Source organism: Salmo trutta, chromosome 1 (assembly GCF_901001165.1).
Source record: "Salmo trutta chromosome 1, fSalTru1.1, whole genome shotgun sequence".
NCBI lineage: Eukaryota > Metazoa > Chordata > Actinopteri > Salmoniformes > Salmonidae > Salmo > Salmo trutta.
In genome coordinates, this window is record NC_042957.1 from 19,274,233 (window position 1) to 19,288,395 (window position 14,163).

The 14,163-nt window shown below is 47.6% G+C and overlaps 1 protein-coding gene across 1 annotated transcript in view; it reads left to right on the forward strand.

The window, feature by feature from the left end:
- Positions 1-13,689, forward strand: part of fig4a (FIG4 phosphoinositide 5-phosphatase a) — a 109,542-nt gene extending 95,853 nt beyond the window's left edge. Inside the window, exon 24 of the mRNA XM_029738008.1 lies at positions 12,486-13,689. Coding sequence (XP_029593868.1) covers positions 12,486-12,663 — 178 coding nt within the window. The 3' untranslated portion in view covers positions 12,664-13,689. The remainder of the gene's footprint in view (positions 1-12,485) is intronic.
- Positions 13,690-14,163: the final 474 nt, after the last annotated feature.

Sequence of the window (14,163 nt, forward strand, 5' to 3'; positions counted from 1 at the left end):
CATGATGCTGCCACCCCCGTGCTTCATGGTTGGGATGGTGTTCTTCAGTTTGCAAGCCTCCCCCTTTTTCCTCCAAACATAATGATGGTTATTATGGCCAAACAGTTCTATTTTTGTTTCATCAGACCAGAGGACATTTCTCCAAAAAGTACGATCTTTGTCCCCATGTGCAGTTGCAAACCGTAGTCTGGCTTTTTTATGGCGGTTTTGGAGCAGTGGCTTCTTCCTTACTGAATGGCCTTTCAGGTTATGTCGATATAGGACTCGTTTTACTGTGGATATAAATACTTTTGTACCTGTTTCCTCCAGCATCTTCACAAAGGCCTTTGCTGTTGTTCTGGGATTGATTTGCACTTTTCACACCAAAGTACGTTCATCTCTAGGAGACAGAACGCGTCTCCTTCCTGAGCGGTATGACTGCTGCGTGGTCCCATGGTGTTTATACTTGCGTACTATTGTTTGTACAGATGAACGTGGTACCTTCAGGCGTTTGGAAATTTCTCCCAAGGATAAACCAGACTTGTTGAGATCTATAATTGTTTTGCTGAGGTCTTGGCTGATTTCTTTTGATTTTCCCATGATGTCAAGCAAAGAGGCACTGAGTTTGAAGGTAGGCCTTGAAATACATCCACAGGTACACCTTCAATTGACTCAAATGATGTCAATTAGCCTATCAGAAGCTTCTAAAGCCATGACATCATTTTCTGGAATTTTCCAAGCTGTTTAAAGGCACAGTCAACTTAGTGTATGTAAACTTCTGACCCACTGGAATTGTGATACATTGAATTAATCTGTCTGAAAACAATTGTTGGAAAAATTACTTGTCATTCACAAAGTAGATGTCCTAACAGACTTGCCAAAACTATAGTTTGTTAACAAGACATTTGTGGAGTGGTTGAAAAATGATTTTTAATGACCTCCATACATTTATTGACCTAAGGCCCAGTGCAGTCAAAAATGTGATTTCCTGTGTTTTATATATATTTCAACACAATGGGGTTGGAATAATACAGTGAAATTGTGAAAATTTTGCTAAAGCCCTTTTAGTGTAAGAGCTGTTTGTAAAGACCCCCTGAAATGTCAGCCTTTGTTGGTGGGATGGAGTTTTGACCTGCCTGGTGACATCACCACTAGTCAATAGACCAATAAGAAAGAGCATTCCAAACCTCTCAGCCAATAACATCTACTTTTCTGTTTTTCCCCACCCCACTCAGACCACTATCAGACAGTCGTAGCAAAATTCTTGCTTGAGAAATTGCAGGGAGAAATTGGGAGAGAGGGGTGGCAAAACGCTGTATCCGTGTTATCTTTCTATCCATCTCCCCCTCCTTCCCTGGCACCCCACTCCCTCCATCCACAGCCTCACCCCCCTTGAGACCTGTCTCAGCCATTAACTTAGGCATGGAGGGGATGATATTACACGAGTGCAGACTCTACACTCACAGACTCACAGTACAATCTTGATTACATTTATCCTAATTTAATTTCCTTTTCCAGTAGCCCTTTCCACTCACAACACCCGTCATCCCATATACGGGTTGAAAATGGCAGATTTTCTCATTAAGTGCCTAAATTGGAACGCAGTAGCTGTACAGTTACATGCTATACGGGACATCAGCGCTCATGTTCTCGGCTTGAGGAAATGAAGCAAACACACTTGTATTGCTTTTGACTGACAGTTGTTTTAAACTTGAGAACCGCTCTCAACAAGAACATGCCCGCATCCCTCCCACTAATGGGCCTACTTTTGTCTGTTTGTTGTTGTCTGAGTGAGAGAAATGTGGAAGGCGACATGTCGAGAGAAGTCTGTGTTTTAAAAGAGTACAAGGGTTATATTAAATACAGATGTAATGTCATATAAGCACACCACACACCCATGATTCCAAATTTGCAATTCATATTATCATACATGATCCACAGTTACATGGATGGATGACCTGCCTTATACTCAGTTGTCCTGAACAGAATGAGCCTATGTTTGTCGTATTGTGAAGAAGATTTCCCGCGGAATACGCACTTGAATGCACTCATGCCTCCATTCGATGCACACCTAAATTACAATTGGTTTGTCTGAAGTGCCTTTTGAAGCCTAACACTAAGATCATTTTTTATAACTTAGCTTATTGTATTGGCAACAATGTTAGCTTTCAAAATAATGATCCACCTAATCCATATTGTGATTTTATAAAGGAATGTTTTTGGATTGCGTTAACAACTACTGTGATTGTGTGGACACAGGGTTGTGTTCCAAACAAAACAACTACAAGTGTGCTTGCTTCATTTCCTCAATGGCAAAGCTAGGAGAGCTCAGAAAAGCACCGTGAAAGCTATTTCCTTGAGTCATAAAGGTGCATTGAAATGACTGAACTGTGCACAGTTTGGAGAGGTGTGTGTCCACTTGGAGACGCCAGTTAGACCTCTCACTCAAACCCCAACCCTATTATGTTACTGAATGTATCCAGAGTATTTTCACATTTTGTTATTGACAAATGCTGTGAAAAGTACAGTAAATGTAAATTGCACATGTTTGGATTCAAATTGTTTAATGTTTGGATTGTCTTGTCAGGTGAACTGTTGTGTCCTCACCTTTTGGTCTGATCATTTCCCCATAATCTCCAAAGTGTTGCTAGCATTGTCCTATGCTTTTTATAGGTCTTCTGTAAGAAACATTTCAATTTGACCTTATCCATATAGGCCAATTCCCATGAGTGTAAAGGGTTAAAGCAAAGAAAAAATTTTGAAACACGTGTTTTGACTGCATTGTCCTTTCCTTCTAGGCAGTTCGACTCTGAGGAGAGGTGGGTTTAGTGTTAGATGGGCTGAATGGTTTTCAGGTCCAGAGCATTGTGTGGCCCTCCAATAAAATGAGGAATACATCTTGCACTTTCATTCACTGCGTGTTAAAGCTGGGAATTGCCAGGGACCTCACGATACGATATTATCACGATACTTTGGTGCCGATTCTATATGTATTGCGATTCTCATGATTCTATATGTATTGTGATTCTCATGATTCTATATGTATTGTGATTCTCATGATTCTATATGTATTGTGATTCTCATGATTCTATATGTATTGTGATTCTCATGATTCTATATGTATTGTGATTCTCATGATTCTATATGTATTGCGATTCTCATGATTCTATATGTATAGCGATTCTCATGATTCTATATGTATTGTGATTCTCATGATTCTATATGTATTGTGATTCTCATGATTCTATATGTATTGTGATTCTCATGATTCTATATGTATTGTGATTCTCATGATTCTATATGTATTGCCATTCGATACTGTGATTTTATTGTGATTCGATGTTCCAAACATATTGCTCACCATATGTCTGCTGCAGAGGAACAAGAGAGCCATGAGAAGGTTTTGATCAGTCTTGGAAATAAAAGTGCTTAAAAAAAATGGGCTCCCTATTTAAAAAGAAGATGGAGAACAAGCTTCTCAAAACAATACGATATGATATATCGTCCAAAATATGTGTACATGTATCTATCCCCCCACCCATCACTACTGCCTGTTAGATCTAGTGAACAAGCCTATTGGGTTGTAGCACCCTAAAATCCTGCAATCCTCTGGTCCAGGGTATTCAACTCTTACCCTACGAGGTCCGGAGCCTGCTGGTTCTCTGTTCTACCTGAACATTAATTGCACCCACCTGGTGTCCCAGGTCTAAATCAGTCCCTGATTAGAGGGGAACAATGGGGGGGAAAAGCAGTGGAACTGGCTTCCAGGTCCGGAGTTGAGTTTGAGGGCTCTGGTGTGTGTGTCTGTGTGGCATTAGACTGCTTAATGGGTTCACGCAATCACACCTCCACAATCAGCTCCTTAATGTAGGTGACCATTATTGGGAGAATGTTAATTAGCTGTGTGTGTGTGTGTGTGTGTGTGTGTGTGTGTGTGTGTGTGTGTGTCTCAGAGGTGAGGGTGGTTTTCTAATACCTCAATCCTTCATCAGCACCCACACACCTGCCCTGAGTGCATTCACCCTTACATGGAACCCTTGTTCATCTCCACTAGCCTGTTGTCACGGTAACATCCTTTCGTCTCATCCATCTCCTGGACGTTGAAGTGGTTGACGCATAGCAATCCATCTACACACACACACACACACTGACAAACACACACACACACTGACACACACACACACACACACACACACACACTGACAAACACACACACACACTGACACTGACACACACACACACACACACACACACACACACACACACACTGAGACACACACACACACATACACACTGACACAAACACACACTGACAAACACACACTGACACACACACACACACACTGACACTGACACACACACACACACACACACACACACACTGAGACACACACACACACACATACACACTGACACAAACACACACTGACAAACACACACTGACACACACACACACTGGCACACACACACACACACACACACACACACACTGACACACACACGCTGACACAAACACACTGACACATACACACACTGAGACACTTGTTGCTCTCTTCCTGGCTCAGTTTGAGGCTAGAACAATAAAAGCCTTCAGTACCTTCCATAATAACCATGGCGAGATTTAGTCTGAATAGGGGAACTTTCAGAGAACCCTTTGAGAGGTTTGGAGGGTTAGATTGTTTTTTTGTTTCGCTGCAAAACATATAGACTGGAGACAGGATGGAAGGAGAGTTACGTGTGCTATCAGGGTCTATTTACTGAATCAGCGTGTTGCTGTGGTTTCACATCACTGCAGAGATCAGTCAACCGCCCAGCCAACACACAGCCAGAGGTTCCACAATCTGAGGCAGAAAGGGAGCGATGCGGAGAGAGAGAGACTGGTAGAGAGAGAAACCTCTGAGATCCATCTCACAGGAGGTTGAATTTGAATTTTGAGATATGGATTTGAATGAAAGGAGAAAAATCCCCATCAAACAATACACACAGCCACAACAAGACCGGGCTCTGAAAGGCTTTTCTCATTCCCCACGGACCCATCCATGCTTAACGCATACATATGCGGGTGCCCTGTGCACGTGGATCTACTGTTCCCTTAAAGGGAGAGGCCTGTATGACAGTTCATATACATGAGTGGGCTTATACAGATGAATTGAAGGGGGAGGGAGTCAGACTCCTTTATTGTTTTGCTGTATGATTCATATGTTAACCCTTTGTGGAGGAGTATGAATGGACACGTGTTGTCGTTTGTTGAATGTTGTAGCTGATTCTCTGTGTTGATGTCGGTGAAGCGTCTCAGTGAAGCTGGCTGAGTGTTGTTCTCATCACCCTCTGTTTCTCTATGGAGAGCCAGGCGTCCCGTCAGCCAGGCGTCCCGTCAGCCAGGCGTCAGCCAGGCGTCCCGTCAGCCAGGCGTCCCGTCAGCCAGGCGTCCCGTCAGCCAGGCGTCCCGTCAGCCAGGCGTCAGCCAGGCGTCCCGTCAGCCAGGCGTCAGCCAGGCGTCCCGTCAGCCAGGCGTCAGCCAGGCGTCCCGTCAGCCAGGCGTCAGCCAGGCGTCCCGTCAGCCAGGCGTCCCGTCAGCCAGGCATCCTGTCAGCCAGGCGTCCTGTCAGCATCCAGCCCTGATATAGAGCACTGTGTGTGGCTAGGGCAACAAACTGATTCATCAATAAAGCTAACTTTGTATCATACGCTCCCTCCCTCTCTCCCTTTTCTCTCTCTCTATCATCTGACCTCATCACTCTTTCTAGTCCTCTCTACCTCCCTTTTTCCCTCCATCCCTCTCTCTCTCATGTCATGGCCATGGGTCCAGCAGGTGTACCTGCCATTGCATAACAAGGCTATTCTTAAACATGTAACCACATCCCCTAAAAGTTTTTCTCTTTCCCCCCCCCCCATCTCTTGCGCTTGGCTTAATCCGTTTGACCCATCATGTATTGGCTGAGCTAAACGGAGGCTCACTATTGGTGGGAAAGGCTGAGGAAAAAGGAGAAAAGCAGTATCAGTGTTTTAATTGACTGATCATGGGACAGTGGAGCTCTAGATGGTTTCTTTCTCTCAGGCAGTGCAGAAAAGGTCATGTATGTCTTTGCAGAACGTATGTGTGTTGTCCTCACATGCGCTTGGTAGTAGGAACCAGCCGTCAGCAGTGTTGTCCTCACATGCGCTTGGTAGTAGGAACCAGCCGTCAGCAGTGTTGACTTCACATGCGCTTGGTAGTAGGAACCAGCCGTCAGCATTGTTGTCCTCACATGCGCTTGGTAGTAGGAACCAGCCGTCAGCAGTGTTGACCTCACATGCGCTTGGTAGTAGGAACCAGCCGTCAGCAGTGTTGACCTCACATGCGCTTGGTAGTAGGAACCAGCCGTCAGCAGTGTTGTCCTCACATGCGCTTGGTAGTAGGAACCAGCCGTCAGCAGTGTTGTCCTCACATGCGCTTGGTAGTAGGAACCAGCCGTCAGCAGTGTTGTCCTCACATGCGCTTGGTAGTAGGAACCAGCCGTCAGCAGTGTTGTCCTCACATGCGCTTGGTAGTAGGAACCAGCCGTCAGCAGTGTTGTCCTCACATGCGCTTGGTAGTAGGAACCAGCCGTCAGCAGTGTTGTCCTCACATGCGCTTGGTAGTAGGAACCAGCCGTCAGCAGTGTTGTCCTCACATGCGCTTGGTAGTAGGAACCAGCCGTCAGCAGTGTTGACCTCACATGCGCTTGGTAGTAGGAACCAGCCGTCAGCAGTGTTGTCCTCACATGCGCTTGGTAGTAGGAACCAGCCGTCAGCATTGTTGTAAACTTTCCAAATGTTGACAAAATGAAATACGCTAGACAAGGTAGGATATTTTAGTGTCTGTAAAGTTAATTATGTGTGAAATGGCGGTTGAAATACCTTTCTGCTCAAATATTGATATAATATCAAAGTAAAGTTGGAGTCAAGCGATGATATGTTGTGTGGTTCTCCCACTACGACCTGGGAAACCATGCAGTTTATTTAACTACAGATGAAATAAGTTATGATGAACTTCACAGAGTGATGAAAGTACACGGTGATCTTGATGCTGCTTTCCAATAAATATCGAGGGTCTTATTCTGATGACATGATGATCGATGCTTGACTGCCATTTGATCTTTTCTTTCCATAATAGGAATCTCATGTAAATAGTCCTTCAGTGAGGGTAGGGTATCTCCGAACTGTTGGCTAGAGCACACGTGCAAAGACCAGAGCGGGCACATTCACTATATAACGCAACATGCTTTGTGACAAAACCATCAGTAGTTGAAAATGTGATGGAAACCCATTTACTGTACCTGTATTGTTTATTCGGTACATGGGAATTTAACTGCAAAAGTTATTCTTATGTGCACTACGTCATCCCGCATATATTTTTAGCCGCAAAAGTCTGTTTCATAGAAACATAACTCTGCTTGGAAAATGTACATTTGTTTTTCAGGATTTTTTTTTTTTATATTCACATGAAAATCTGTCACCAATTGGATGGAAACCTTGCCAGTGTCTTATTCACGTATTCACCTACATTCTTTTCCTCTCAGGAGAGGAGAGTTTCCCCACCTCAACTGTTTCTCTCTCAGGCTCCCAGAAACCACCCAGAAACACACACTCAATTCACAGCCAGGGACTAGGGGGACAGGGGAACCAGTAAAAAGAGGGAGAATGAGAGGACAAAGAACAGAAAAGTAATTTGATTTACTGCAGAGGAAGTGGGTCATCAAACGTGCTGGGACAACTAAGAGGTAGACCAGTGTTGCTACAGGAAATGGTGGTAGGAAAGGTGGAACATGTGAAACAATTAGGTTGAGTTCTACTCCACTTCCTGGTATTGTTCATCCTATCTAACTTGTGACTGTTTGCTTTGCTTTGACTAATCCAAAACACTTCAGTCACAAGTGCTTCTCAATCAAGGCTAACTACTGTACATCACTCCGTGACCCACTGGATGCCTCACTGTGTTGTCTTGGTGACCTCTCAGCCAACATCCTCTACCAGAAGTCAGTTTAGTACTGTGTGCTGAGTGTACATATCAAGCTCTTTTACAATAAGAGAGTTGTGACCTCCAAGCAGAACAGACACATTGTACCTCCACATTCACATGTTGTTCTTTTTCAGTCATAAAAGCACTTGATGTTAAGTCTAGCCCAATGGTTGGCCCCATTGCTCAACACTGGCTTTTTACTAAGTGCTCTGCTCTGATGAATTCTGGGTCATTCTGTCATGTTGTGTATTCTGTGACGGGGGGGGGGGGGGATTGAGTGCTGTGAGAAAAAGTGGTCTATGAAATGTCTGTGTAGTGGGTATGTGCCTGAGGCTGGTGGGTGGGTGGGTGGGGTTGTGGTGTGGCCACCCTCCAGGAGGATGACCTGTGACCTGAAGTAGCTAATGAGCTGTGTAGTGGGTATGTGCCTGAGGCTGGTGGGTGGGTGGGTGGGTGGGTGGGGTTGTGGTGTGGCCACCCTCCAGGAGGATGACCTGTGACCTAAAGTAGCTAATGAGCTGTGTAGTGGGTATGTGCCTGAGGCTGGTGGGTGGGTGGGTGGGGTTGTGGTGTGGCCACCCTCCAGGAGGATGACCTGTGACCTGAAGTAGCTAATGAGCTGTGTAGTGGGTATGTGCCTGAGGCGGGTGGGTGGGTGGGGTTGTGGTGTGACCACCCTCCAGTAGGATGACCTGTGACCTGAAGTAGCTAATGAGCTGTGTAGTGGGTATGTGCCTGAGGCGGGTGGGTGGGTGGGGTTGTGGTGTGACCACCCTCCAGGAGGATGACCTGTGACCTGAAGTAGCTAATGAGCTGTGTAGTGGGTATGTGCCTGAGGCGGGTGGGTGGGTGGGGTTGTGGTGTGACCACCCTCCAGGAGGATGACCTGTGACCTGAAGTAGCTAATGAGCTGTGTAGTGGGTATGTGCCTGAGGCGGGTGGGTGGGGTTGTGGTGTGGCCACCCTCCAGGAGGATGACCTGTGACCTGAAGTAGCTAATGAGCTGTGTAGTGGGTATGTGCCTGAGGCGGGTGGGTGGGTGGGGTTGTGGTGTGACCACCCTCCAGGAGGATGACCTGTGACCTGAAGTAGCTAATGAGCTGTGTAGTGGGTATGTGCCTGAGGCGGGTGGGTGGGTGGGGTTGTGGTGTGACCACCCTCCAGGAGGATGACCTGTGACCTGAAGTAGCTAATGAGCTGTGTAGTGGGTATGTGCCTGAGGCGGGTGGGTGGGTGGGGTTGTGGTGTGACCACCCTCCAGGAGGATGACCTGTGACCTGAAGTAGCTAATGAGCTGTGTAGTGGGTATGTGCCTGAGGCTGGTGGGTGGGTGGGTGGGTGGGTGGGTGGGGTTGTGGTGTGGCCACCCTCCAGGAGGATGACCTGTGACCTAAAGTAGCTAATGAGCTGTGTAGTGGGTATGTGCCTGAGGCTGGTGGGTGGGTGGGTGGGGTTGTGGTGTGGCCACCCTCCAGGAGGATGACCTGTGACCTGAAGTAGCTAATGAGCTGTGTAGTGGGTATGTGCCTGAGGCGGGTGGGTGGGTGGGGTTGTGGTGTGACCACCCTCCAGTAGGATGACCTGTGACCTGAAGTAGCTAATGAGCTGTGTAGTGGGTATGTGCCTGAGGCGGGTGGGTGGGTGGGGTTGTGGTGTGACCACCCTCCAGGAGGATGACCTGTGACCTGAAGTAGCTAATGAGCTGTGTAGTGGGTATGTGCCTGAGGCGGGTGGGTGGGTGGGGTTGTGGTGTGACCACCCTCCAGGAGGATGACCTGTGACCTGAAGTAGCTAATGAGCTGTGTAGTGGGTATGTGCCTGAGGCGGGTGGGTGGGGTTGTGGTGTGGCCACCCTCCAGGAGGATGACCTGTGACCTGAAGTAGCTAATGAGCTGTGTAGTGGGTATGTGCCTGAGGCGGGTGGGTGGGTGGGGTTGTGGTGTGACCACCCTCCAGGAGGATGACCTGTGACCTGAAGTAGCTAATGAGCTGTGTAGTGGGTATGTGCCTGAGGCGGGTGGGTGGGTGGGGTTGTGGTGTGACCACCCTCCAGGAGGATGACCTGTGACCTGAAGTAGCTAATGAGCTGTGTAGTGGGTATGTGCCTGAGGCGGGTGGGTGGGTGGGGTTGTGGTGTGACCACCCTCCAGGAGGATGACCTGTGACCTGAAGTAGCTAATGAGCTGTGTAGTGGGTATGTGCCTGAGGCGGGTGGGTGGGGTTGTGGTGTGACCACCCTCCAGGAGGATGACCTGTGACCTGAAGTAGCTAATGAGCTGTGTAGTGGGTATGTGCCTGAGGCGGGTGGGTGGGTGGGGTTGTGGTGTGACCACCCTCCAGGAGGATGACCTGTGACCTGAAGTAGCTAATGAGCTGTGTAGTGGGTATGTGCCTGAGGCGGGTGGGTGGGTGGGGTTGTGGTGTGACCACCCTCCAGGAGGATGACCTGTGACCTGAAGTAGCTAATGAGCTGTGTAGTGGGTATGTGCCTGAGGCGGGTGGGTGGGTGGGGTTGTGGTGTGACCACCCTCCAGGAGGATGACCTGTGACCTGAAGTAGCTAATGAGCTGTGTAGTGGGTATGTGCCTGAGGCTGGTGGGTGGGGTTGTGGTGTGACCACCCTCCAGGAGGATGACCTGTGACCTGAAGTAGCTAATGAGCTGTGTAGTGGGTATGTGCCTGAGGCGGGTGGGTGGGTGGGGTTGTGGTGTGACCACCCTCCAGGAGGATGACCTGTGACCTGAAGTAGCTAATGAGCTGTGTAGTGGGTATGTGCCTGAGGCTGGTGGGTGGGGTTGTGGTGTGACCACCCTCCAGGAGGATGACCTGTGACCTGAAGTAGCTAATGAGCTGTGTAGTGGGTATGTGCCTGAGGCGGGTGGGTGGGTGGGGTTGTGGTGTGACCACCCTCCAGGAGGATGACCTGTGACCTGAAGTAGCTAATGAGCTGTGTAGTGGGTATGTGCCTGAGGCGGGTGGGTGGGTGGGGTTGTGGTGTGACCACCCTCCAGGAGGATGACCTGTGACCTGAAGTAGCTAATGAGCTGTGTAGTGGGTATGTGCCTGAGGCGGGTGGGTGGGGTTGTGGTGTGGCCACCCTCCAGGAGGATGACCTGTGACCTGAAGTAGCTAATGAGCTGTGTAGTGGGTATGTGCCTGAGGCGGGTGGGTGGGTGGGGTTGTGGTGTGACCACCCTCCAGGAGGATGACCTGTGACCTGAAGTAGCTAATGAGCTGTGTAGTGGGTATGTGCCTGAGGCGGGTGGGTGGGTGGGGTTGTGGTGTGACCACCCTCCAGGAGGATGACCTGTGACCTGAAGTAGCTAATGAGCTGTGTAGTGGGTATGTGCCTGAGGCGGGTGGGTGGGTGGGGTTGTGGTGTGACCACCCTCCAGGAGGATGACCTGTGACCTGAAGTAGCTAATGAGCTGTGTAGTGGGTATGTGCCTGAGGCGGGTGGGTGGGGTTGTGGTGTGACCACCCTCCAGGAGGATGACCTGTGACCTGAAGTAGCTAATGAGCTGTGTAGTGGGTATGTGCCTGAGGCTGGTGGGTGGGTGGGGTTGTGGTGTGACCACCCTCCAGGAGGATGACCTGTGACCTGAAGTAGCTAATGAGCTGTGTAGTGGGTATGTGCCTGAGGCTGGTGGGTGGGTGGGGTTGTGGTGTGACCACCCTCCAGGAGGATGACCTGTGACCTGAAGTAGCTAATGAGCTGTGTAGTGGGTATGTGCCTGAGGCGGGTGGGTGGGTGGGGTTGTGGTGTGACCACCCTCCAGGAGGATGACCTGTGACCTGAAGTAGCTAATGAGCTGTGTAGTGGGTATGTGCCTGAGGCTGGTGGGTGGGGTTGTGGTGTGACCACCCTCCAGGAGGATGACCTGTGACCTGAAGTAGCTAATGAGCTGTGTAGTGGGTATGTGCCTGAGGCGGGTGGGTGGGGTTGTGGTGTGACCACCCTCCAGGAGGATGACCTGTGACCTGAAGTAGCTAATGAGCTGTGTAGTGGGTATGTGCCTGAGGCTGGTGGGTGGGTGGGGTTGTGGTGTGACCACCCTCCAGGAGGATGACCTGTGACCTGAAGTAGCTAATGAGCTGTGTAGTGGGTATGTGCCTGAGGCGGGTGGGTGGGTGGGGTTGTGGTGTGACCACCCTCCAGGAGGATGACCTGTGACCTGAAGTAGCTAATGAGCTGTGTAGATGACTGAACATGTGAAGGGTTCAACTTCCACACTAGTTATTATTAGTGATTACCAGCGCTGTAGAAATACCAACATTTCTCTCTCCCTCCATGCATCCCCAATCATCTACAAATCTGTCTTGTGACCCATTATCTCTTCTTTTAGGACCACGTTTCAGTTTTAAAAAAATCAGTTTTCTGCAGAACACTTTTTGGTCTGTTTAGCTTAGTTATCTTTCACGTGACTCACTACCAGCTACTGTACCACAGTAACGTAAATCCAGCATGAGTTTAACTATTTCTTTTATTTTTTTAACTCTCCCTTTTATCTCTCTCTCTCTTCAGTGTTCCTGTGTCATGCTTTACGACTGACAGTATATACGAGGTGTCGTCTCCGCAGGTGGACAGGGACAACAGGGAGGTGTTTGAGGACCACGTGCTAACTGGCCTTGGCCAGGTGAGATCACTGTGCCGAGAGGACATACTCATGTACAGAGAGTACATCAAGAACAGGTACATGTGATGTGAGCGGCGCCGTAACCATAGAAATAGAATGAATAGAATGGTCATCCCCATTAAAGTCAATGATGGCATAAGGGGTGGACTGGTGGCCATTGCGAGTGTACCCATAGGAGCAAAGCAGGAAGTGTGCCATCAATCTGTGATGTGATCTGTTAAATCAACTCAACTGACATGACATAAAAAATACATTCCATTGTAAGAGCCACATCAGTTAGCATCATTTGAATGAACATTCTACATTACCATGGAAATGATTGAATCACCAGGCAGCCAATACAAGTGTACCCATGAGTTTACCAGTCATATTGCCAGGATCAGAGATTCCAAGCATGTTCTATTCATTCTATTTCTATTGCCATAACCACATCTCAACCATGGAGCGACCATCGATCAACCACATCTCAACGTTGGATCAACCACGCTCTTGACCACAGCCCCATTACCTGCAAGGAGAGTGGATTGTAGTTTGATGGTATACAGTGGACTCCCAATCAAAGGCTTCTCAGGCTGATGAGATGACCGTTAGGGAATGTTTCCAGAAGAGGCAGGAAAATATTCCTAGTCTGTTTTATGACTTCATATTTTTCAGTAGTTATTTTAGAGTGACAGCAGTAAAGGATGAAAACAGGTTATTAATTTCAGTTATTTTAGTCATGATCATGTATGGCTTCCAAGGTTAAACAAGTGTTTAATTGTTTTCTTTTTCTCTCTCATGCCATTTTAAACACATCACTGCTTTTTTTAATATAGCTTTTGAGTTTTACACACATTTAGCACAGCTGTCGTTTTTTCTGTTTGGATGTTGGACAAAATAAACTTATCATGTTTAAAAAACTAATTGATTTAATTCCATTTCATATAAATAATGAAGATTATGATTTTCATTGTTTTGCACCTTTTATTTTGCTTTTTTAATTGTCTTTAATTTATTTTGTTTAGGATAACTGCCTATCTAAATACTGAGGGTGAATAAGTGTGTAGCGCCATATTAAACTTGTATATTTATTAAATGTCATGTAAATGTAAATGTGTTGAGAGGTTTCATTGGTGAGTGGACTACAGTAGCATCCTTAGAGAATAAGACCAAGCCACACTCCTTCAGTCTCTTCTCTCCTTCCTGTCCTCTACCTCTCCATCCTCTACGGCTGTCACTAAAAGAACTGCACATGTCAGAAACACACAGTGACAGTACTGTATACTCATTCACTGAGGATGATTTGTCTGGTTGTGACTTTGGGCTGCATGCTCTACTGTTCTATTCATTTTGTTAATCTCTCAATCTTTTTGTCTCCCTCGCTCTCTGTCTCTGTATCTCTCTCCCTTGCTCTCTCTCTATCTCTCCCTCGCTCTATCTCTCCTCCCTCTGTCTCTGTATCTCTCCCTCCCTCTCTGTCTCTGTATCTCTCCCTCCCTCTCTGTCTCTGTATCTCTCCCTCCCTCTCTGTCTCTGTATCTCTCCCTCCCTCTCTGTCTCTGTATCTCTCCCTCCCTCTGTCTCTCT